We start from the raw sequence: 25,226 nt of genomic DNA, 5'->3' as shown, positions 1-25,226 counted from the left end.
ACTCACACACGTAAAATAAATAAACCTAAAAACATTTAAAGAATATGTTGGGGCTTTGGACAAACAGACAAATAGTAGGAAGCTATTTGCTTCACAGCCCTGTTGCCTCATGGAAGAAAGCCATGCCTTCCTTGGTTTGAGCCAATGGGACAGGCAAGAAGCAATAGAGAGGGAGAACTTGGCCCGTTACAGAGCTTAGGGTGGGAAACACTTTATAAGAAACAAATAGGAGCCAGTGGTGGCATAGACTTTAATCCCGCCCAGCACTCGGGAGGCAGAGGTAGGCAGATCTCTGAGTTCGAGGCCAGCCTGGTCTACAGATCCAGTTCCAGGACAGCCAAGGCTACACAGAGAAACTCTGTCTTGAAAACCAAACCAACAAACAGAAAACTACAACAACAACAATTCTTCCTTGCATAGAGCTGAAGCCAATGTCCCTGCTCTGTTTTCTATGGGTTTCTCCCTAGTAAGAAAAAGTAAAAGTCCTGAGAGCCAGGAAAGGGTTACAGTCTGGACCAGGAAGCAGCGGCGGTTGGCAATGAGGTCTCATGGAAGCTGTGAGGAGTGATAAGAGCACTGACAATCAGAGGACTCTAGCGAAGCATCATGTGAACCCTGCAGTAGGGGTGACCCACGCCTCTGCCTGAGGCCTAGTCGATGCCATACTTGTGGGCAGTGGCCTCCGATGCAGCATAGTAATAGAACCCTCTCAAGACTGGCTCAGTAGCAGGATCTGTACCACCAGGCACCAGGGACCGCCACTGCACAGTTGCCCTAGCTTGAGTCATGGTCTGCCTCATAGGTGGTAAAAGCCTTCCCATTGTGGAAGCTCAGAGAGTCCCCTGCAGGGAGGAGTGGAGTGCGCCTTGGCACCCTGAGAGAGAATACCCCAAGGCAGCCTCCAGTCAGTGATGAGGTAGACATTATCGGTCCCCACGAGACCCCGACAGCACCAAGGGCCAGCCTTGTTTGTTTGTCTGTGGTCATTCAGCTAGTCCGTGGGATTGGGACTTGAGCTCAGAACTATCTTGTTCCAAGCTCCAAATCTTATCCCCTCCAGAGCTCACAGTTTCTCTCTACCCTCTTTGTCTTCTCTCAGCCCCAGTTAGCAGCCTGGGCAACCGTGTGCCAGGGAGAGCTGGGAGGAACCTCTTGGGCCTGGGCAGGAAAAGGGGCTCCCCAGAGGCACCTCCCCATAACCACTTCCCCCTTTCAGATATCTCCCAACACTCACTGCTTCTCTGAAAGAAGTCTCTCTGGTTCCTGCCTCCAGTACAGAATGTGGCTGCACATCAAAGCCTCAGCTAGCGGCCCTGCCCCCACACTGTGGCCCCACTCATGTTGTACAAGGGGAAACTGAGGCTGTGGCCGGGAAAGGACTTGCTCAGAGTCCCATAGTAAGACCCAGCTGCACCCTGATGTTCTTCCCTAGAGCTTAATTCTTTCCTTCCGGCACCGTCTTGTGTCAAGATTGCCATTTCTCAGATGAGGAAACTGAGGTGCGCAGAAGGGAAGAAGTCACCTAGCCTTATTCATGTGCGCAGGGAAAACGTTGAGAAGCAGCCAGCCTCCCTGTTCCCCCTCTTCCAGGGGCCCCCTGCTGGCCACTCCCCTGCAGTGCCCTCTAAGAACTTGCCCAGCACCCACTGGTAGCACTTCCAAGCGGACGAAGGTACCAGTGCCTTCGAAGTCTTCTAGCTCTACCTGCCCTTCCTGGGCACCGGGCGGAAGAGGAGGCTGGGATGGTAGGGATTTGGGCTTCCCCGGCCCTCTTGCTGGGAACTCACCCTCCAGAGTAAGCTCGTGTAAATTCTCATTCTCCAGCCAGAACTCAGACTCCTGTCTCTCCAATCTGCTTTGTAGGAGGTCCAAGAGTGGAGGAAATCCACAGACCCATCCTGTCGTGCCCGGAACACCTGGGTAATACCTGTGCACGTGCTACGGCTCCAAACTGGTCTGGGGCAGGGGAAGCCAGGGGAGGTGGCAGCTGAGGCTGGGTGGATGGACACTTCTTTGCTCTTTGGATTGGGGGCTTATTGCTCAAATGTGTCGCCTCCGAGTGACACATTTGAGCCTATGAATAATGATAAACTCAATTCCTTCATTCACTTTTGTTGACACTCAACCCATGGCAAAATCTTGTAAGCCCCTGGGGAGATTGAAATGATAAAAACACCGTCCTCATCCCTGGGAGATGGGATGTCCTGCAGGAAGTCAGGCAAAATAACCTGATTAATTTGCTGTGATAAGAACTGAGATATTTAAACGTTGCCTGCAGAAGCCTAAGCTGGATTCTTGGCCTTTTCCTGCTGCCTTTTCTTCCTCCCCAAGCGAAACAGCCCTCCAGCCCTTAGAGTCCCCTCCTCACTACAATCCAGATTCCACCGATCCGCTTTAACTGTCTTCTGCCTCGTCCATTGAATCTTATGGTATAGCCTGGTTTTTGTTTTGTTTTAAATTAAAAAATTATCTGTATGGGGAGAGAAAGAAAGTGCGCGTGCGTGTGTGTGTGTGTGTGTGTGTGTGTGTGTGTGTGTGTGTGTGTGTGTTATGCATGTGTGAGAGTGCAGGTGCCCTAGAAGAGCATGTCAGATCCCCTGGAGCTGGAGTCAGGCATATGAGCGTACCGGTGTGGGCCCTCTGCACAGTCAGGCTCTCTTCTAGCCATGAAGCCATCTCTCCAGCCCATGCTGCCCACCGTGGGCCTCTAACTCCAGATACCCCAAGTGTTAGGATTACAGGCATGCACTACTGTACCTACATCTGACTTATCTTTCTTTTTTCTTTTCTTTTTTTTTTTCTGAGACATGGTTTCTTTGTGCAACAGTCCTGGCTGTCCTGGCACTCACTTGGTAGCCCAGGCTGGCCTCAAACTCACAGAGATCCACCTGTCTCTGCCTCCCGAGTGCTGGGATTAAGGTCTTTCTAAAACTAAGTCTGCCCTGACCTCTTTTCTGCCTAAACTTCCTGCATGGCTTCCCCATTGCCCTCCATATCGGTAATGCAATGTCCTCTGTGAAGTGGCCTTTGCAAAGGTGCTGGCTGCATGCTAATCTGCTGCTGAACACCGCCCTCCCAACACCCTCAGCTTACTCCCAGGACTCCTTAGCCCTTTCATCCTCCCACTTTCCTGAGTTTATCTTTGCTTCTACTTGTAAAGTGCTCCTGCACCTCGTGTGCCTAGAGAACTTCTACAGGGCCTTTAAGGTCCTTCTAAATGACACCTCCTCCATGAAGCCTTCTCAGACTTCTTCAGTCCCTGAAGGAGCTGGGCAAGCTCCTGTCTGTGAAGTCTAGTAAGTTATGCCTTGCTTCAATAGACGTTGGCTCCCCTTAGGGAGACAGGGAGAGCAGTGACCACTGGGCTTTGCCTATGTCCTCTTTTTCTTACCAGCCAGCTACTCCCTGAAGTGTCCATGTCTCAAAAGACTGGGAGAGCTCTGGTAGACACAAATGGTACCAACCACTCAAGGAAGCACTGGGACTCAGCAGTTTCTGGCAGCTCTTGAGACCTGGGAAAAGGGAGAGAGATTGAAAAAGGCCCCAAGCCATTTCCCAAACTCCTCTACCCAGATTCTGGAACAAGTAAGGGATCAGCAGCCCTCTCAGATCCTGTGAGCTTCTGAGGAGGGGGCTGTGAAGAGACGTGAGGAGAGGCCCCACCACGCCTGGAGCCTTCCCAACACCCCAGCTTGGTCTGAGTCCAAGTTCTTTGCTCCTGTAAAGGCCTCCTCACCCACCTGGCACCAGAGCAGGCCCGCTGATATCCTGCCCAGAGAGAAAGAGCCGGGTGTTGACTGTGAGGTCTGTGCACCTTAACTGAGGCTCCATGAGCCAGCAGTGAGGCAGAACCAGCCCTACTCCAAATTCTCACCATTCCCTCTGACACTTGCAGCCCTAAGTAGTGGAGAGGGCTCAGCCCTAGTCTGGGAACAAAGCAAAGTCCGAGGATAGCCTCATGATCCCCAGGCTCCCCCTTGGGATCCATCTTGCCTGGTGGTCCAGGTCACCCTGAAATCCCAGAAGCAGATGTCCTAAGTCCTGCCCCATGCTCAGGACAAAACAAAACAAACAAACAAAAAACAAAAAACAAAAAAAAACAAAAAACAAAAAAAAAAAAAAAAAACAGGATTCAGTGCCCGTCATATCCTCACCCTTTTCTGGCTCTCTGATTGGTGGCAAGAAGTTGATCTTTTCTGAGTCTCACTGTCTCACTGTCCTCTGCAGTAAAGCATGGGCAGTGTGACCTGCCTGGCACACCCCAGGATCCTGGGCACATGCCCACTTGGAGCCTGGCACAGAGGAGGCTCCTGCTTCCCTGTTGCAGCTGATCAACACGGACAGCCACTGCCGCACCCCAGTGTCTTAGTCAGCGGTCTGCTACCATGAGGAGACACCATGACCACGTCAGCTCTTACAGGGAAAGCATGTAACCAGGGCCTGGCTTGCCATTTCACAGGTTTAGTCCATCATCACCACTGTGGAGAGGATGGCGGCACACAGGCAGGCATGGTACTGAAGAAGTAGTTGAGAGCTATTTCCTGATCTGCAGGCAGAGACAGAGACAGAGACAGAGACAGAGACAGAGACAGACAGAGAGACAGAAAGACTGAGCCTGGCTGGCATTGGCTTTTGAAACCTTAAAGCCTTCCCTCAGTGACAAGGCCACACCTCCTAATCCCTCTCAAATAGTGCCACTTCCCCATGACCAAGCATTAAATATATGATGAGCCTATGGGGGCCATTCCTGTTCAAACCACCACACCCAGCCACAGGCGGCCCCAGCCGGATCCTTAGCATCCCTCACCTTGGGGACCTGGAGTTTCCTTCTCCCCAGGACTTCCTGGGACTCCCAGCTTCTAGTTCCCTGGGTTCTGCATGGAGACACAGGGTCAGTGGTCACAGGGTGGACATGTCTCCTCCAGACTCTGCTGCAACTCCTTCTACCTCCCAGACTCTAGACGTTAGGGTATCTGCTTCCTGAGATGACAAGGTTTTGCAGTATTTGCATCCTATTTACATACATTTGCGTGAGCGGCCCAGATTATCAGACTCTTACCTTTTTGGGGTTGAGGGAAGAATGAAGAGTGGGTTGATGTGGAGAGCCACCTTTCAGCTCCCTGGGCAGCTGGGGTGAGCCTGGACCCTCAAACAGGCGAGCAGGAACAGTCGGGCCCGAAGGAGGTCCATGTTGCTGGGGCCACCAGTGGGAGGGCACCAGCTTAGAAGAACCAGGCCGTGAGGGTGGTAACTTGAAGCAAGACTTCTTCCCATTGTCCCCCAGAGGCACCCCACCCAGACTGGAGCCAGCAGGGTTTTCCTCCCTCGGGCTCCAGAGAATTGATATTGCCTCTGCCTGTTCACCCTCACATCCAGGGCTCAGCAGCCATCTCTCCAGACCTCATCCCTGTGGATTCTCCCCACCCCCCACCCCCCACCCCCGCTCCTACCTCCCCCATCCCACACCCAACCCCAGTCACTTGGCATTCACACCTTCTAGGTAGAGTTTCTCCTTTAGTCTCCTCCTGTGTGGCTCTGCTCTCTGTGAAGGTCCAGCCCTGTTGCTGTCTCTACCCCCTGTCCTTGTCAACAATATTAATAGTGGCCATTGCCACCTTGTATGGGTCGCCTGTTACACTCAGGTGTCACTCTTAGTCACCTGGTGGTGTTCGCTAGTGCATATGGAGGTCAGAGGTCAGTGCTGGATGTCTTCCTCACTTTCTACCTGATTGAGAAAAGATTTTATTCATTTTATTTTATTAATTTATTTGAGACGGGGTCTCTATTATGTAGCCCTGGCTGTCCTGGAACTCGCTATCTAGATGAGACTGGCCTTGAACTCACAGAGATCCGCCTGCCTCTGCCCACTGAGTGCTGGGATTAAAGGGGTGCTCTATGTCAGGGCCAGGGCACACTTGCCGTCTATGTGGGAGCAGAGGATCTGAAATGCTCGCACAGCAAGAATCTTACTGACATACTCATTTCCCCAGACTCCAGTTCCCTACCATTGGTCCTGCTACAAAGTAGGTGCCTAAGAAACCACAGTTCCAGGACAGGCACCAGAACTACACGGAAAACTCTGTCTCGAAAATCCAAAAAAAAAAAAAAAAAAGAAAAAAGAAAAAAAGAAAAGAAAAGAAAAAAGAGGCTCATGCCAGGCATGGTGATGTAAGCCTTTAATGCCAGCACTGGTGAGGCAGAGGCTGGCAGATCTCTGTGAATTTCAGGCCAGTCTGGTTTACCAAGTGAGTTCTAGGCCAAGGCCAGCCATGGTTACGTAGAGAAACCCTGTCTCAAAAACAAAACAAAAACACGGAGCTCGGAGATGAGCCACGCTTTTGCTATACCACGCTTACATGTCCAAAGCCACAGAACAGTCAGCCAATCCCTGTACATCAACCCCCACCCCAGCCAGAGAAGAAGCACCCTTAGGGAAGTGCCCTGACCGCTTGTTCCATTTTGAATTCCTTGGAGCCTTGGAAACATCTGTTAGCATAGGCAAATCAATGGGGTCAGGGTGCCTAGAGGCAGGAGGCTTGGCCCAGCTGTGAGAGGTAAGCCTGAGCTGAAGAAGAGCAAGATGTGATGGGGGAGAAGGGAGGGGATGGGATCACTCATTCAGCAAACCTCTGAGGGCCTGTCCTTCGTCAGGCCCAGTGTGAGTGGATGGGGGGCAGCTGGGGTACAATGAGGTGTCAGGGGAAGCAAAGGCTGTTTGCCTGTGGGGTGGATGGATCCCTGAGAGGGATGCCCTGAGCTTCTACAGTTCCACTGCTCGGGATCTGTCTCTCCTGAGTCTGCCTTCAGCAGTGCCCGGCTTTGCACACGGGCCTCTACATGGCTACTTATGAGTCAATATGGAAATGACCCCAGCAGTCATTGATAGGATCCAGGCAAATAAATTATGACCATCTGGACAACTCACAGGATGCATCTGATCTGTAAGGAAGCAGTGACTGCAGAACAGCACGGACCCACTTTGTGCTATAAAAGAGCTAAACATGTGTACAGAGGTTGTAAATTCACAGAGAACCATCTGACATACACCGGTATCTGCAGTTATCTCCGGGAGCGGCCAAGGGAAGGAGTGCTTGTCACCCTTTGTCTTGTTTTTCCATTGTGATAAACACCGTGACCAGGGCAACTTATAAAGGAAAGCGTTTAACTTGGGGGTTCATGGTTCCACAGGGTTCGAGCCCGTGATCCCCATGGCCAGAAGCACGGCAGCAGGCACATGGCATTGTGCCCAGCAGTAGCCGAGAGCTCACAGCGGGTCCTCTGATCGGAGACAGAGAGCAGGAGCTAACGGGGAACACGGCTTGGGCTTTCACAACCTCAAAAGCCCCCACCCCCGGTGACGTGCTTCTTCCGCCAAGGCCACACCTCCTAATCCGTCCCAGACAGTTCCAGCGACAGACCCAGCTTTCGAGGATATGAGCCCGTGGGGACCATTCTTTCTCAGCCCCCCTTTCATCACTTTGTTTTGTTTTTGAGACAGTTTTTAAGGCTGGCCTTAAACTCTCAGCATCTTCTCCCCCAGCCTCTTGAGAACTGTGATTACAGGGATGCACCGCACCTGGCTTTATTTTTACATTTCTTTCTTTATCTGGGTGTGTGTGCCATATTACATGTGTGGAAGTTGAGGGCAACCATGTAGGAATCGAACTCAGGCTTTTTTTTGTTTTTGTTTTTCGAGACAGGGTTTCTCTGTGTAGCTTTGCGCCTTTCCTGGAACTCTCTTTGTAGACCAGGCTGGCCTTGAACTCACAGAGATCCGCCTGGCTCTGCCTCCCGAGTGCTGGGATTAAAGGTGTGAGCCACCACCACCCGCCTGAACTTGGGCTTTTACCTTCTGAGCCATCTTACTGGTCCCTACTTATTTACCAGTATTACTATTTTTACCTGTTTATGAGACAAGGTTTCATGTAGCCAAGGCTGGAGTTGAACTCCTGATCTTCTGCCTGTATTACAGATGCAAACCACACACAGCCCCACCTCTCACTGAGGCATTTTATTTGGAATTCTCCTCACTGTGTGTTTCCGTCTTGCCACTCCATGGTCCGTGGTGACAGCTGAAAGTCTCAGTACAACGAAACCAAATGGATGGATGGAAGCAGATTCTCCTTCCTTGTTTCCATGCTTACAAGCTGAGCATCGGGTCTGGGGCTGATCCCTCCACCCTGTCTAATCTACCCGTATGATTGACAACGGTGTTCCCAGCTCTGTGGCCATCGGGTGATTTCAAATTTGCCAAGGTAGCCACACTTCATTACCACAGCTAGAGACCAGATGGTGACCTCGGAGCACGGCCTCATAAGGATCTCCAGCCTTGTGGACGACCTCCGGGCACAGCCGGGCATTCGAATGTGTCATCAGGGCAGCTTGGAAAGATGGGGGAAGGAACCTGCTCCAACACTTTTTTCTTTAAGATTTTACTTTGTTTTTGTTGTTGTTGTTGTTTTGTTTGTTTGTTTTGACAGGGTTTCTCTGTGTAACAGCCCTGGCTGTCCTTGAACTCACAGAGATCCACCTGCCTCCCTGAGTGCTGGGACCACCGCCCTGCTGTCCTGGAACTCATTCTCTACTTTTAAAGGAAAAGACAGAATTTGATAAAGGAGGGAGACACAGAAAAGCAATCAAGCAGAGAGAGCTGTGGGAAGGGCAGTATGTCAGGAGGAACCACAGATGCAAAGGCTTAGAAAAAAGAAGAAAGCAAGATGGCTGGAAACCGGAGATTCAGGGAGCTAAAGGAGGCTGGTGTCTGAGTGGATAGATGTGGGCCTTGCAAGGACGCAGAGGAAGGAGAGTACTAAGGAAGGGACCCACATGTGGCTGGTGATGCCGTATGTGAGCAGGTGAGCCCCAAGGCCAAGGAGTAGCTGGAACTACCTGTAGATCCCAGGTTCTTGTGAGGCTCCTCAGCTGCAGCCAGAGACCCCCTTGGGAACACGAGTGCTCTGGAGAAGAATGAATCACATCTGCCTGCTCTGAGCCTTTCCACAGCCAACCAAGATGTTGTCCCTCTTTACAGGTAAGAAAGTGAGGCCCAGAGCTGTGAGATTCCTAGAGTGGGCATTAGCGGAGCTTACAACCTCCTAGCTGGGACAGAATGTTCGAGATAAGACCCCAACACAGGCCTGGAAGCAAGCACAGTGCCAGGACTGTCTTCTGCCTGCCAGAGAGTCCCAGGAGTGCTGCTACCCCCCCTCACCCCCATCCCACCCCCTCAGCTTTGGAGCTTAATTTTAGGGACAGAGAGTGGCAGAAGGGAATCCTGGTGTTCTGTTCACCCTAGAGTCAGAAATCTTAGACTCCAACCCCAGCTCAGTCTCTCCAGGGGTGCCGTCATCCAGGGGTGCCGTCATCCAGGGGTGCTGTCATGAGTGAGCACAGTTACCTGGCTGGTGGCCGTACTCTCTAGAAGAGGGTCAGTCACCGCAGAGGTGACTCGGTGAGTAAGAGCCACTGATGTGCAAACACGAGTTCCTGAATTTGAACGCCCAGCACCATGTAAAAAAGCAGGAATGGATGGGTTTACCCAGCACTAGGGCAGGGGCCTGCAGACAGAGACCAGCAGGGTCCAGCTGTCTGGCCAACCGGCTAGACAAAATGTCAAGCTTCCAGTTCAGTGAGAGACCCCGGCCTCACGACAATGAGAGGAAAAACAATAAAAGGAGACACCCAACTTCCTTCTTTGGCTTCTGCACGCTCACACAAGGGTGTGTGTTCCTGCGTACTCACATGCACCACACACAGATACACTACACACACACACACACACATGCTACATATACACCACACACACATGTGCTATACATACACCACACACAAATACACTATATACACATATGTACTACACACACACACACCACACAGATACACTACACACACACACACATGTGCTATACATACACCACACACAGATACACTATACACACATATGTATTACACACACACACCACATGGATACACTACACTACACACACACACACACACACACACACACACACACACACACACACGCTACACATACACCACACATAGATACACTATATACACATATGTACTACACACACACCACACAGATACACTACACACACACACATGTGCTATACATACACCACACACAGATACACTATACACACATATGTGCTACACATACACACAACACAGATACACTACACACACCACATATGCTGTACACACACACACACACACACACTCAGATACACTCCACACATATGCTACACACACACCACATAGATACACTATACATATACCACATATGGTACACACACACACACACACACACACACACACACACACACATGCTCACCACAGTTACACTACACACATACATATGTTGCACACACACACACATGCTCACCACAGTTACACTACACACATACATATGTTGCACACACACACACACACACACACACAGATACAACTGCACACACACACACACAAATAAAATTAACCTGAGGAAAAAAAATCCCAGATGAACTTACTTTTTGTTGTAATGATTTGACTTTTAGAGATGGGTCTCATGTGATTCAGACTGCCCTTGCATTCATTTGCTTACATTTTCACTCTAATCAGTGATGACCTTGAACTCCTGGTCCTCCTAATTCTACCAAATGCTGAGGTGACAGGTAAGTATCACAATGCCTAACTTGAAAATAAAAATTTTGAGGCCTTATGTAGCCAAAGCTATTCTAGAACTTACTATGTAGCTGTAACTGGCCTTGAACTCCTGACCCTGCGTGCTGGATACACACCACCACACCTGACTCCCAGTACCTAACTTGGAAATACCTTTAAAAAAAAAATGTATCTTTAGCTGGGCAGTGGTAGAGCACGCCTTTGATCCCAGCACTGGAGAGGCAGGCAGATCTCTGTGAGTTCAAGGCCAGCCTGGTCTACAGAGCGAGTTCCAGGACAGCCATAGCTATTACATAGAGAAACCCTGTCTCGGGGGAGAAAAAAAAAAAAAGAACAGTGCATGATCTTAACTGCAGAGCCATCCTCCCAATCCCTAAAATGTTTTTTGTTTTTTTTGTTTTTTTGTTTTTTTCAAGACAAGGTTTCTCTGTGTTGCTTTGCGCCGTTCCTGGATCTCACTCTGTAGACCAGGCTGGCCTCGAACTCACAGAGATCTGCCTGCCTCTGCCTCCCGAGTGCTGGGATTAAAGGCGTGCGCCACCACAACCCGGCCCATAAAATGTTTTAATTTAAATGTTTTTAGTATCTACTTGTGGGTGGCAGGCACATGCCACAGCGCATGTGTGGCAGTCAGAGGACAGCCTGCAGGAGTCAGTTCTCTCCTTCTGTCAGGTGGGCTCGGGGATCGAACTCAGCTTGTCAGGATTGCACGGTAAGGCCCCTTTACCCACTGTGCCATCTTGCTGCCCTCCCACAGCTTGAAAATGTCTCAAAGGCAGACAACAGTACTAGACAGAAATCCCTCCCTCACCCCATCCAATTCACAGACAGCCCAGGACATCGGCCAGGAATCACGGGGTGGAAGCAGGTCCTTTATTTGGGGGTAGACCCCAGACTGGGTTGGTGAGAAGCAGCAGCAGACCTCAAGTACCAGGCTGGGGGCTCAGCGGGCTGGATGAAACATGAGGTGGGCGAAGGATGCTCTCAGCTACAGGTGCCGGGCCCAGGACAGGAAAGAATGTCAGCCATTGGCGCTAAGCCCGCTTGGTGCCCTGTGCCTACAGGGGCCAGAAACGGGTGGCCAAAGTGTGTCCCACCCCCAGTGCTCATAAGGCAATCAAGAGGGTGGCCTCTGAGTCCTCTGTCCCTTCAAGGTGGAGCCAGGACCACTGGGGGGTCAGATTCTGTGGAGGCCAGACAGAGACAACACTCAGGGGTGGTGAGGACCCCCCACCCCACTTTCCAGAGATCAGGCGCAGCTGGAAGAGTCAACATTTTAATGCAAGCTGCACACCTGGCCCCACAGCACACAGAACAGGCACACCAAAGCCTCGCCCAGCCCCTTCCTTCCTCCGAGAAAACCACACTGGACACACGGCCCTGGCTCCTGCCCACAGCGGCAGTGGCCTGAGGACTGGCCTGGGGCTGACACCTACTGGTTCTCTTCCCTGCTGGCAGCATGAGGAGACAAAGACACAGAGGCTCAGACACTGAACTCTGAGGGCTGAGTCCGGGTCCCACCCAACATCTGGCAGGGGCAACCTCAGCTAGAGAGGGGAGGGGTATTGTTCCCATGGGGGATGTCGGGAGAGTAGGCATTGTCTTTGGGACCACGTAGAGAAACGTTGCCAGGTTGCCAGGCAGGAGGGAGTAGGGGAGGCAGCTGGAGCCTGCTGCTGGCTGTGTACTCACAGTGTCTGGTAAGTGCTGTCCTTGGCCTTGAGGAAGCGCAGAATAAAGAACGCTGTTGCTTGCAGGCTCAACACCAGCACAATGCCCCCGATGAAGCTGGCGCCGTCAAAACCCGGGCTGTGGGCTTCAGGGACGGGGGGACTCCCTGTAGGGTGGAGGTGACAACAGGCCCCCCGTGGACCCGGATCCCACACCTGACACCTTGAGGCTTCCTTCAGTCCTCAAGATGGGGCCCATACTACCGGGCTCCGAAGTCCAGTGGAAGGCTGAGGATGCAGCTCAGGGATGGAGCATTTGCCTAGCTTGTCTAGTGAGGCCTTGAGTTCGATCCCTGCGCGCAAGCTGGTGGAAAGGACAGTTGAGGCTGGGATGGGTGGACCTTGTCCAGCTCTGTTCCTGAGTTGCTCCATCCTTTATGCCACACACACACCCTCTCTGGGCCTCCTGGTCACATGGGACCAACAGTGACCAAGGTCCCCTGCATCCTTGCTGTCCCTCACTAGCCTAGGAGAGGAAGGATGGACCTGGCACTCAGCCACCAGCCCTCCTTACAGCTCAGGGCACAGGCCTGGAGCACAGATGAGCCATCACAGGTCTTGAGGCCTTCTAAGCCTGGAGTCCTCACCAAGAGAGGGAGGAACAAAGGATAAGGGGAGGCCCAGGACCAGCACCCTAGTGAGGAGGCAAGTGAAGACTAAACACAGGGCCAGACCTGGCTGGCCTGTCACCTCCCAGTGACCCTTTCCTCTGCCCTTTGCAGGGAAGGCCTGAGCACTGAGTTACTTACTGGTCCAGGCTCTGGTGGCTACCAGCTGGACCACATTACCCATCAATTCCAACCAGGGATTTGATTTCAGGCCCTGGGCCAGGTGCCCAGCGCAGGAAAACACTGGTGAGCAGACGATCATTCTGGGACAATGGACAAGGGGCCCAACTGGGAACAGGGTCCCCTGCCCAGAGGCCATGGACAGCGCAGAATCTAAGGACAGGAAGTGGGGAGGATGGCTCTGCTGTGGCTGATGCAGAGAGCTGCAGGAAAGCTGGCTGGGGGAAGCAGACAGACAGGGAGGAAGCGAGCTGGGCACGGCAGATCTGGGGCTCAAGCCGAGGGAGCCGAGCCATCAATAATTAATTCTTTAAGATCAGTTGCCGGCTTTAATTAACCAAGAGCCTCTTCAGCCATCCTGGCTAAGTTTAGTGACCTCTGGGCCTCGGAGCGGGAGTGGGGGACCTAGAGGCAGATGGGGTTCCTCCCCTGCTCTGCTGGGAACCCACTTTGGGGCCCTCAGCTTGCTGCAGGTGGTCACTGGGGGCATCTCTTAGCAACTGGAGCCACACCTCCTCAGCTCCAAGCAGGGATCTGGAGGGGTCACCCCGAGTTCCCAGAACGGGTGACGGAAACTGTCATTTCCCAACTGCTTTTGATGCTGATGCAACAGACAGGGAAGCGGGCCTTACAGGGTCTCATAAATCCTCCTGGCTCTGTGAGGCAAGTACCGTCCAACCCATCTTGTGGGTGCAGAGAACTCAGAGGACGGAGGTCACGGAGCATGTCAGTGCCTGTGCCCGGGGCTGCTGTTTCCTTCTGCCACAGTCCACCCCCCACCCTCCCACCCCCTGGGGAGGACCCTACCTGTTGTGCTCGTCTTGGGTTCATGGGTGGGATGGTGGTGGGAAGCTGAGGAGACAGGGAATCCATGATGAGACAGCTCTCCCTCTGTCCAGGATCCCTAGCCTGAGTCAGTCGCTGGACCCATCTCCCACTCAGACGGCACCCCCACCCCATTCAAGCCTGGTCATCCAGTCTCCTCCCCCAGATGCGCTCCATCTCCGATGCCACTTGCCTCAGGAAGATTCCTCCATTCCAAAGACCTCACTGTGCCTTACATCACACAGCGCTAGCTCCCCCAGCCCCTGGGCACACCTGGACCGATTTATAGGCTAGGACACCAGCCAGGGCAAGGTACAACTGCTTGTGGACAAGGCCCCAGCTGTCCGTGGGTGCAGTCCACTCCCCGAGAGAAGTTAATACCTCCTGGAAGCAGGCTGTGGCTGCTGATACCTCACTTCCCTCCCTTCATGTAGGTTTAGAGTGAACTCCCTTACCTGGGCATGACTCTGAACGGTTATAGACAGAGCAACCCTCCTTGACCACCTCGGCTTGGGCGACACAATGTCCTGGTGGGAGAAGAAGCAGGGAAGAGGTGTGGGGAGAAAGCTGGGGGGTGAGGTGGATGGGGGGATGGACTCCGGGAGGGCCCAGCTACAAACCTGGCTCTTCTGGCCCGCACTGCTGCCAGACGCAAACGGAGAGGTTGTGGGCTCTGTCCACACAGCGTTCACAGTGTCCCAGGTGTTTGCAGCCCCCTTGGGCAGCAGGCCAGATGTTCAGGCGGATCAAGGCTGCCCGCCCAAAGCCTCGCGCTCCTTTACCTGGGAGTGGGGGTTAGAAAACAGCAAAGTGCCAGGTACCCAACTGCACACCTCCCCGACTATGGCGGGCGTCTCTCACCCCTCCGCCTGGGCCTGGAGCTTCCCTAGCCTTACCATCTCTCCACCCCCAGAACGTCTTCCTTTACCTACTCCTGAAGTTCCCAGGGGCATTGGGAGTCACCCCCTCCACTTACCCACCTAAGTCTCCTAGTCCCCCACACCTAGAACCCATAAATATGCACTATGGTCTTAACACAGCCCTGGAGCCCCGAAGACGTTGAAAAGGTCCCCTCCCACCCCCTCACCCCCCAAGCCTAGATGTGCAGGAACAGGAAGCTAAAGTGAGGTACACCTGCCCCTGCCTTGCCCCCTAATCAGGTCCTGCCCAGCGTTACCAGCTACAACCAGCTGGGCACACAGGAGGAGGCAACAACAACCGCCGCAGAAAGCAGCACGCAAGGCGCGGGGTCCGGGTGCGGCCATGGGCGCGGGGGCCGGGATTGGGGGTCGGCGGACAGCTGGCGTGGCGCGTCCTTTCTTGACTCCACTCGCGGAGCTTGCCAGAGGGAGACCTGGGCAACGGGGGCGTGGTCGCGCGGGGGCGTGGCTAGTGGGTGTGGCCGGTGGGAGGGGCCCAGGGAGAGCTTGGCCAGAGCAGTGGGGGCCAGAGGGAGGCGTGGCTGTGTTCGGCGGTTTGGGACCGGGTTGGACCAAAGGGATGGGGCTCCGCCGGGTCACGGAGGGCGGCGGGGCGATGGTGGTACACGAGTTTAATCCATCAGCACTCAGGAAGCAGAGGCAAGAGAATCTCGATGAGTTCGAGGCTAGCCTGGTCTACAGAGTGAGTTCCAGGACAGCTAGAGCTACATAAAGAGACTTTGTCTCAAAAAAAAAAAAAAAAAAAAAAAAAAATAATAATAATAATAATAATAATAAAAGGCTGTGAGCCTCCTCCATGTGGGTGCTGGAGATCGAACCCGGGTCCTCAGGAAAGGCAACAACTGCTCCTAACCACTGAGCCATCTCTCCAGCCTCGAGTGACCCTTCTTACCAACAAGATGTAAAATATATTCTAATCAGAGTTAGTCAGCTGATGTCCACAACTGCGCCATGCATGGGCTGTGCCATGTTCAGCCTGCACCTTCTCAGGGGAAGTTATAACTCAGCTGGGGGAGGGGGGTCCCTGTTTCCGGTGCACCTCCACCTGGGTGTCATTAGGCTTCTGTTTCCTGTCCTCCACACAGGAAGCCCTAGCTTCTCTGCTCTTCCCACTGCCCCCCACCACCCAGGTGGGAGCTCACTTTGTTTTCACCCCTGCCCTTGCTTCCAACTCAAAACCTCAGACCCCATCTCCCTATGTCTCCTGGGCCCCATAGTCCCTCCCTGAGCGGGCCCTCACACAGACATCCACATCTCTCTCGGTGACTTGTCAGCATGGTTTGCCCTCTACCTGGAACCTTGAGCTCCTGACTCTGGGTGTATCTTGCTTGTCTGAACCTTTCCCATCATGCCTCATTTCCACGCTAGGAAGGCATTCTTCTTGCCTTTATCCCAACTCTCTGCCCTCAGCTCCATCTGTCTAGCTATTAATCCTTTGAGCCACCACTGAAAATGATCCTTGGGGGAAAAAAACAAAACAAAACACCCCAGGTCCTATTGCCCCCTCAGCCGCGCCAGCACCTTCCATCTCCAGGCTCTCCATCACCCACTGGAGTCTCTCTTGATGCCTTCTGGGCGCAGGCCTATGCTCACTTGGCTTCTGTGTCCATCCGGCCTCCTCTCCGGCCCTCACACTCGTCCCCTCCTGGGGGGCTGTCCACTTGCTGTGCCCTGTCCTGGAAAGTCAAGCTCATCTGTTCCCTCTTGAAGTGACTCATTTCCTAACCTCTCTACTGAAAAGACCTCTCCTAATTATTCTACATGCCAGCACCTGCTTTCCCTTGGAGCGTGTATCCAATGCATAATTAACTGCCTATTTGTTTCCTGGTCTACACGCTCCACAATGGCAGGAGCCATGGCTTTCTTCTTCCTGGGTGAACCCCCTGCACACAGGATGAAGTAGATGCTTATTAGCTCTCCTGTCCTATTGTTTGTGTGCATATGTGCCTGTGCATTGCTCTATGAGACCCTCAAGGACTTGATATCATAGACGACATCATAGCTGGCATCTCTTTGTGCGTTGTCTGTTTCTCTCTATTAAGATAGAAATTCCAGGGAGGAGGAATGTTTTCTGCTCACTGCAGTGTTTTTCTCTGTGCCTGGCAAATAGCAGATACTCAATATAAATGAAAGTGGAACATGCAGGAGTGTGGCTTATGTATTGTTCTGTCCCCCACCTGACCCCGAGGCCAGGCCACTGCTATTGGAAATTGGTTGAATGAGGGCTGGAGGGATGACTCCGAGGTCAAGTGTATGTGTTGCTTTCCCAGAGAGCCTGGGTTTGATTCCTAACACCTACAGCTCACAACCTGCAATAGCTCCAGTTCCCGAGCATCTGACGCTCTCTTATGGCCTCAGAAGGTCCCAGAAAGACAAGTGGTACACAGACGTACATGCAGACAAAAAACTATACACATAACATAAAAATAAAGAAAAATTTAAAAAAGAACATTAATTCAATGACTGGATCCGTACCCCACCCCACCCCAAAAAAACGTGCTAACTGTCCAGTCTCCTGAATTTTGGACAAAGTCAGAATGGAGATTAACTCTCCGTGCTTCTCATATATGCATGGACAGACACACGTGTCCCTCTCTTTGGATGCAGGCCGGAGGTCCCCAGGCTGGTGGAGAAGACAGAAAAAAGGAAAGTTTTGCCTGGGGCCGGTAGAGTAAGCTCCCATGGTGGAGTCCTTGATCAGCATGCAGGAAGCCTGGGTTTGGTCCCCTGCACCAAAAATGTAAAACTGTGTGGTGGTGTCTGCCTGTAGTACCAGCACTCTGGAGGTGGAGGCGTAAGATCAGAAGTTTTAAGTTTGAGGTCAGCCTTGGCTGCTTGAGACCCTGTCTCAAAGAAAAAAACAAAAAAGTTTCACCTGGACAGGGAAGCTCATAGCCATCTGGTGGCCACCTGAGGAACTGCAGGTTTGTCAGTAAGATGACTCCCTTTTTGGGAGAGGGTGCCATCTATGCTGGAGTGGGAAGCACCCTGGCCTTGGTCACAGCTTTGAAGTCCAGTCCACTCACAGCGTGGATTGGGGCAAGTCCTTCGGCTTCTATGAAGCGTGGGCTCTGTCCCTTCACTTTGTAGGGTTGGTGGTGGGGAAGAAGTGAGGAGATGGAGCAAGAAGGGCTTGTCCTTCCCCTGGAGAGAAGGTCTCCGGGAGGAGAGGCACATAAGAGCTGACCTCAGCCGGTGTGGTAGCTCACCTGTAATCCCAGCTGAGGAGGATTCTCACAAGTCTGAGGCCAGTGCGGCCTACAGGGCGAGACACACATGTGTATGCACATCGAATACACATGCACATACATGCGTGAGCATGCGCGCACACACACACACACACACACACACACACACACACACACACTTTGGTGCCAGAGAGGGCGCACATGTGAAAATCTATTGTCTCACTCCGTCTTTGAGTCTCCAAGTGCTCTGAGTTTAGACATACCCTCATACTTTCCCTCCCTGGCAGCCAGAAAGGCAATCCTCGCCATAAAGTACACGGTGACATGCAAATGAGGGAGTTCATGACCATCTGCCTACTTCAGTAGAAGCAAATGGAAGCTAATGCCTTCCCCCTGGGATAACTGTCACTAAGAAATTTGAAGAAAACTAGCTCAAATGTCCAAGACCACACAGGATGTCATCTTCATAGTTAGATTCAGAACCTATTTTGGTGCGGGATGTTGGGGCCACTGTGGGGGACGATGACACAGCTTGCTTGGGTGGAGTTCATGGTTATTTTATAAAGAAAAATTAATCCAAATACAGATGCAGGATATGGTTTGTATGAAGCAAAGATCTCAAGAAACAGCTGGGGTTGGGGGTGGTGGGGGATGGGGCAGGTAGGATGGGGATTGGGGGGGTAGGATGGGGATGGGGAGACACAAGCCCTGGAGAAATGGTTTTGCAGTTATAAATAAACACTTGCTGCTCTTCTAAAGGACCCAACACCTATTCCAGGCCGCTCACAACCACCTATAACTCCAGCTCCAAGGAATTTGATACTATCTTCTGGCCTCTCTGAGCATCTACGCATGCACTCAACCTAGAAATACACACATACACATCAATTAAAATAACTATCTTTTTGAGACGGGCTTTCTCTATGTAGGCCTGGCTGTCCTAGAACTCACTCTGTAGACCAGGCTGGCCTTGAACTCACAGGGATCCACCTGCCTTTGCCTTCCAAGTGCTGGGACCAAAGGTGTGTGTCACCACCACCCAGCAGTAAAAATCTCTTTTAGGCCGGGCGGTGGTGGTGCACACTTTAATCCCAGCACTCGGGAGGCAGAGGCAGGCAGATCTCTGTGAGTTTGAGGCCAGCCTGGTCTCCAAAGCGAGTTCCAGGAAAGGTGCAAAGCAACATAGAGAAACCTTGTCTCAAAAAACCAAAAAAAAAAAACCAAAACTTTTTTTAAAAAAGAAAATATTGTGCTGGAGAGATGGCTCAGCAGTTAAGAGCACTGGCTGTTCTTCCAGAGGACCTGAGTTCAATTCCCAGGACCCACATGGCAGCGCACAACTGTCTGTAACTCCAGTTCCGGGGCACCCAACAGCCTCACACAGACATACATGCAGGCCGAACCCCAATGGGAAGGAAATACAAATAAGTTTAAAAATTTTTTAATTTATGAAAAAGAGAAAGAAAAACAGTTGTAGGGACAGGTGGACAGCATGGAGAAGTCAAAGGTCAGTGCTGAAGTGACAAACAGGAGCATCTTTGAGGACTTGACTTGCAGAGATAGGACAGTTTGTTTTTATTTGGGTATAGGTCTCATGTAGTCCAGGCTGGCTTCGTAGCTCAGGATGACCTCAAACTCCTGATCCTTTACCTCCCAAGTATTGAGGTTACAGGTGTGTGCCCCTGTACCTGGTGACTAGTTCACACCAGTGCATCGGTTTACTGCAAACCAGCTGCTCACGAGGGCAATTGTCCCTCACATGCCACTTTCGTCCAACGCCACCCTCACACCTGTTCTGCCCCCCTCTCTGAGACCAGAGCTCTGCTGGGGACTTGGCTCAAAATGGGAAGAAGGAGTGGATGTCCAAGTCTTGTGGTGCTGTCTTCTCTCTTGGACACACCCCCACCAGGACTACATTCATCCCCCTGTGTTTCTCTCTCTGAATTTGTTTCTTTGTAATTTGTTTAGATATTTATTATTTTAATCTATATATGAGTGGGTTGTTTTTGGTTTCGGGTTTTTGTTTTTTTAAGATAGAATTTCTCTATGTAGCCTTGGCTGCCTTAGAACTTGATCTGTAGACCAGGCTGGCCTTGAACTCACAAAGATCCTCCTGCCTCTGCCTCTCAAATGCTGGGATTAAAGGCATGTGCCAAGTGTTTTATTTGTTTGTTTGTTTGTTTTATGAGTATTTTAACTGTGTATTTGTATGCTCATTAGAAGATGAGATACCTCTGGAAGAGCAGCAAGTACTCTTACCTGCTGAGCCATGGTGGTTTTGTTTTTGAGACAAGGTCTCTCTACATAGTCTTGGCTGTCCTGGATCTCACTCTGTAGACCAGGCTGGCCTCGAACTTACAGAGATCTGCCTGCCTCTGCCTCCCGAGTGCTGGGATCAAAGGCGTGCGCCACGGCTCCGCTTGTTTCCTTCTCTTTTTGACTGTTCCTGTTGCCTTTCATCAGGCAACAGACAATAGTTGTTGAATACCACTGTGTGTCAGGCATTGTCCCCCCACAAACCAAACATAGCCTTTGCTGTTACATGGCTTATCCTGCGATGGAACAGACTCAGACTCCCCGGAAACAGAAAAAGGAACTAGGATGAGTTGTTTTTTTTTTTTTTTCCGAGACAGGGTTTCTCTGCGTAGCTTTGTGCCTTTCCTGGAACTCACTCTGTAGCCCATGCTGGCCTCGAACTCACAGGGATCTCTGCCTCCCATGTGCTGGGACTAAAGGTGTGCACCACCACCACCCTGCTGAGTATTTTCTTTTAAGAGTTCTGCACACCTGAAAGCCTAGCAGAGGGGGGACAGGGACAGGATTAGTTGGTCATCTGTGACAGAGGTCAGGAAGCCTGTTTGGGAAGTGGCTAAGAGCAGTTCTCTGGGGGGAGCAGAGGGTTTCATACACAGGAACAGCCCATGCAAAGAGCCTACAACGGGAACGTCTCATCTACCCGGCCCCGCAAAGGCAGAGCCTCCTGTCACTCTCCATTTCTTTCTTTTAATGTAATTAATTAATTTGTTTATTTGAACACTTCTCATTCTCTTAGTGCTCACCCATGCTTCCCTGCTGTCCTCCACTGGCCAAACATACCAGTGACAGCCAGCACATAGATACCCAGTGCTGACAATGAGCCCAGCGCCTCCTGACGGTCCCCAGTAGGCGCTAATATTTTAGAAATGAAAAACAAAACAGAAGACACTCAGAGAGTCTGAGAGACTCACTCCTCAAAGTCACACAGCCAGGAAATGAGGGATATTAGGGTTCGAGGCTGGTCTACTCCTACCAGCTGAACTAACCACATCCGACCCAAAATGTGCCATTCTCTTCAGCCCCGGTTCCGTGGTATCTGAGGGTATGTGACGTTATTCCCTGACTCTTGGCCTTCCTTTCCTCAGTCTCAGACCCTCACTTGACTCCTGACTCCTACAATCTTGAACATTCCAGAATTGGGGCAGGACTGGTTACTAGGGTCACAAGGTCACTGATGGGCGCTAGGGATGGGGCAGGCAGGGTTGGGGAAGAAGTTTTCTCCCTGCTCCACCCCCTGGGCTACCTAAGCTGGGCGCTCAGAGAGGCTGCTCTGAGCATGGAGCTGCCCGGTCGGTTCTTCTGTTTCCAAGTTCTTCCCGGCTCCCTATCTCCTGCTGCTTCGGGGAAGTGACCCCCCCTCCCCATCCCCGCGCTGGTTTTCCAGATCCTTCAATAAATTATTCAGGTTTTGACATCTTGCCAGGCGCACCCTCCCGTGCTGCGAGGACGCTATTGGGCCTACATCAGTGACGTCACCCAGCTCCTTATCCCAACCCCAGCATCACGAGACCTGTCCTGGCAGCCACTTACCTGCTGGGTCACCGTCCAGGCAGACTTCCTACCCTCTCCCCTCACTCTGGGACCCACTCACAAGTCACTTGGCCTTCATTCCGGGACCCCACAGTCCTCGCTTAGCTCTGCCGCCCCAGACCTTCAGCACTCGACAGGGTCACAGTGACCTGAAGTTCCTTCACCTGGACAGTCATCCCCAGAGCTTTGTCACCACCTCTGAGACCCTGGAGTCTCCGAGCTTCCTCACGCCGCAGTCACCCTGACACTGCTCTGGCTGCCCCGAGGAGCCCTATCCCTCCCCCCACCGTCAACGTCCCACAGCCACCGTCCTCCCAGATCTGTCACCACGCTCATATCGTCACAACCACCCACCTCCCGACTCCCTCGTGCTCCTGTCACCGTCACCTCGGGGCCCTATCAGAGGCAGAGCCTGTCATCCTCACCGGGGACGCCCATTCAGCCCCATTTGTGTCTTGTGTCAGCCCATTTCTGACACCCGAGGGTGCTCGTCACCCCCGCAGACTATCCCGGTCCCTTGTCCTCTTCCCACATCCTCGCTGGCCTCCCCGAGTCTTTTGTGAGGCTCCCCCATGAGCGCCCCCCAAAGCCCCCGACCCGCAGAGGGCGCAGCGTCAAGGACGGCGCGGGCCGGCTCTGGAGGGGGCGGGGCCGCGGCCACGGTCACTTTTTATGAATGGGGGAGCGGGCGGCGCGAGGCCTCATTACTATGCCGCGCAGCGCGCGCTGCGCTCCAGCGCGCCGCGCCCATTGGCCGGCCGGGCTTCTGACGTCACCAAACCGGTGGCCGGGGGCGGGGCGGGGCGGGGTGACTCACGCCGCGTCTCCCGCGGCCGCGGGGGCTTCTTGGGGTCCGCGCACACCTTGCTCTGCCAGGACCTGAGTGGAGGCTCCCCGCGGCCCGGCCGCGCCCGGTCCTGAGCGGTGAGTAGCGGGGTCCTGCCGCAGGTACCCAGAGTCTGGGAGGACACGCAGGGTGCAGGGGCACCGGGAGGGTGGGAGGCTGCTTGCCGCTGCTCAGGGTCCGGAGGTCGTAGCTGGGATTCTGGATTAGCAGATTCTGCGTTAGCATGCGTCTCCCCAAGTGTTCGGGTGCTGGAGCGGTGTGATGGGGTGACCCGGCGAAGGGTGAGCATTTCTGCCGGACCCGAGGCCCTGGAGGGACCGGCGGTCATCTGAGGTTGAGGTGGCAGGAGGCATCTGGGGCGGGCACCTGGGCTTCCCAAGCAGGGGGAGGTGTCTTATTTAGGGATTCAGCTACCCAAGGCAGGAGGCGGAGTCAGGCCCAAGATCCAGGTGTCCCGGCAGGAGGGGTCTGACTCAGGAATCCAGGCTTCCACCAGGGGGTGTCTGCTGCGGAGACCCAGGGGTTAGGTGGAGAACGGGGTCTGTCCGGAGACAGAAGTTTGGAAGAGAGTGCAGGGAAGTGAGTTCCGAGGTGTTACCCTAGGAAGGTGGATTGGGGGCTGGCAAGGAGCTGCACCGCCTTTGCCTGGGGGCGGAGCCTGAGGCTGGCGGCGCTGCGAATCGTGAGGGGTCTGGGAGCTTCAGGAACCGAGTCATCGTCTCTGATGGGAGGGAGCTGACTGCCCTCCTTCTTGACACGGTTCCCTCCCCTAGTCATGAGCCTTTTTAAGGCTCACCTTGAATCCTGTGGTTCCCCATTCACTTATGGTAAGCTTTGATCCACTTCTCCGACCACACGTGGCAAGGAGGTCTTTAACAGGAACAGAGAGGAAGGTGAAGAGACGCAGGGAAGGAAGGGATGGCCAGGAATAGAGGCCCCTGTTTTGAGGCCTGGGGGCTTCAGAGGACAAAGCCTGGGGCAAGAGCCTCAGGACATGAATTGGGGGAAGCAGGGCCTTGGTACCCTACCTGTTATCCTGGGATCTATCTCCTTCCTCCAAGGCCTCTTGTCGGGATACAGGCCTGCCAGCATCTCACAGGGCCTTTCTTCTACAGGTACCACGATGTGGGGTCCGGGCAGCTCCATGGCCTGGCTCTCAGCTGGCTCAGGCAGCGTGAATGTGAGCGGTGTGGACCCGGCAGAGGAACCCACCGGCCCAGCTACACTGCTGCCCTCACCCAGGGCCTGGGACGTGGTGCTGTGCATCTCGGGCACCCTGGTGTCCTGCGAGAACGCGCTGGTGGTGGCCATCATCGTGGGCACTCCCGCCTTCCGCGCCCCCATGTTCCTGCTGGTGGGCAGCTTAGCCATAGCAGACCTGCTGGCAGGCCTGGGCCTGGTCCTGTACTTTGCGGCTGTCTTCTGCGTTGGCTCACCAGAGATGAGGCTGGTGCTGGTTGGCGTGCTAGCAATGGCCTTTACGGCCAGCATCGGCAGCCTGCTGGCCATCACCGTTGACCGCTACCTTTCCTTGTACAACGCTCTCACCTATTACTCAGAGACGACAGTCACTCGGACCTATGTGATGCTGGCCCTGGTGTGGGTGGGGGCCCTAGGGCTGGGGCTGGTTCCTGTGCTGGCCTGGAACTGCCAGGATGGCCTGACCACATGTGGTGTGGTATACCCACTCTCCAAGAACCATCTGGTGGTCCTGGCCATCGCCTTCTTCATGGTGTTTGGCATCATGCTGCAGCTCTATGCCCAGATCTGCCGCATCGTCTGCCGCCATGCCCAGCAGATTGCCCTCCAACGACACCTGCTGCCTGCCTCTCACTACGTGGCCACCCGCAAGGGCATCGCCACACTGGCCGTGGTGCTTGGCGCCTTCGCTGCCTGCTGGTTACCCTTCACTGTCTACTGCCTCCTGGGAGATGCCAACTCTCCATCCCTCTACACCTATCTCACCCTGCTCCCCGCCACCTACAACTCCATGATCAACCCCGTCATCTACGCCTTCCGCAACCAAGACGTGCAGAAGGTGCTGTGGGCCATCTGCTGCTGCTGTTCTACGTCCAAGATTCCATTCCGGTCCCGGTCCCCTAGTGACGTCTAGTGTCATCCTGGTGGTTCCTGTGGCTTTGATGGCTTCAGAACAGAATGTTAGGCCCACCAGGGCTTTAGTTCCAACCCCCCAGCTCCACACCCGTAAGACCCAGCTGGTTCTGGAGTTCTAAGACATTGGGTGTTTTAGGATCTTGTTCAAGATTCCTTCAGGGGCCCAGCCCAGCTGGCTGCATGGTTCTAGAATGTTCCAGATGGTGGTTCCAAGTGGTTTGCGATTCCAGAATGCTGGGAATGTTACAGTATGATTCCAAGTCCTTGATCTTCCTTCCCTG

The 25,226-nt window shown here is 53.2% G+C and overlaps 3 protein-coding genes across 8 annotated transcripts; 1 reads left to right on the top strand and 2 right to left on the bottom strand.

Moving 5' to 3' along the window:
- Nucleotides 1-593: 593 nt before the first annotated feature.
- Fcn3 (ficolin 3) lies at nt 594-8,360 on the bottom strand. Its single transcript, XM_076563620.1, is given in 11 exon segments — nt 594-704; nt 706-874; nt 1,523-1,847; nt 1,850-1,916; nt 3,392-3,438; nt 3,441-3,512; nt 3,737-3,763; nt 3,961-4,011; nt 4,808-4,859; nt 5,060-5,194; nt 8,274-8,360. Coding segments are annotated over 11 exon segments (1,143 nt in total).
- A 3,091-nt stretch (nt 8,361-11,451) lies between these two features.
- Nucleotides 11,452-23,554, bottom strand: Cd164l2 (CD164 molecule like 2). Of its 6 annotated transcripts, none has more exons than XM_042272016.2 (6): nt 15,186-15,655; nt 14,629-14,790; nt 14,464-14,535; nt 13,991-14,035; nt 12,358-12,502; nt 11,452-11,723 (listed from the first exon to the last, which is right to left on the bottom strand). In XM_042272016.2, exons 1-6 carry the CDS (start codon nt 15,271-15,273, stop codon nt 11,687-11,689), a joined length of 549 nt encoding a protein of 182 aa, XP_042127950.2. In that variant the 5' UTR covers nt 15,274-15,655; the 3' UTR covers nt 11,452-11,686. The 6 variants fall into 6 exon arrangements, 5 of the variants coding, with proteins under 5 accessions (XP_042127950.2, XP_076421452.1, XP_006975675.1 ...); XM_076565337.1 differs by having other exon boundaries at nt 11,452-11,653; nt 15,186-15,654; XM_006975613.4 differs by having other exon boundaries at nt 11,452-11,849; nt 15,186-15,653.
- Nucleotides 22,779-25,189, top strand: Gpr3 (G protein-coupled receptor 3). Its single transcript, XM_006999054.4, has 2 exons — nt 22,779-22,907; nt 23,946-25,189. The coding sequence occupies exon 2, from the start codon at nt 23,954-23,956 to the stop codon at nt 24,941-24,943; it is 990 nt and encodes a 329-aa protein (XP_006999116.2). The 5' UTR covers nt 22,779-22,907; nt 23,946-23,953; the 3' UTR covers nt 24,944-25,189.
- The last annotated feature ends 37 nt before the right edge of the window (nt 25,190-25,226 follow it).

This window comes from Peromyscus maniculatus, chromosome 2, assembly GCF_049852395.1.
Source record: "Peromyscus maniculatus bairdii isolate BWxNUB_F1_BW_parent chromosome 2, HU_Pman_BW_mat_3.1, whole genome shotgun sequence".
Classification (NCBI taxonomy): domain Eukaryota; kingdom Metazoa; phylum Chordata; class Mammalia; order Rodentia; family Cricetidae; genus Peromyscus; species Peromyscus maniculatus.
The sequence above is the reverse complement of the archived record's forward strand: the minus strand, read 5'-3'. Positions and strand labels throughout refer to the sequence as shown.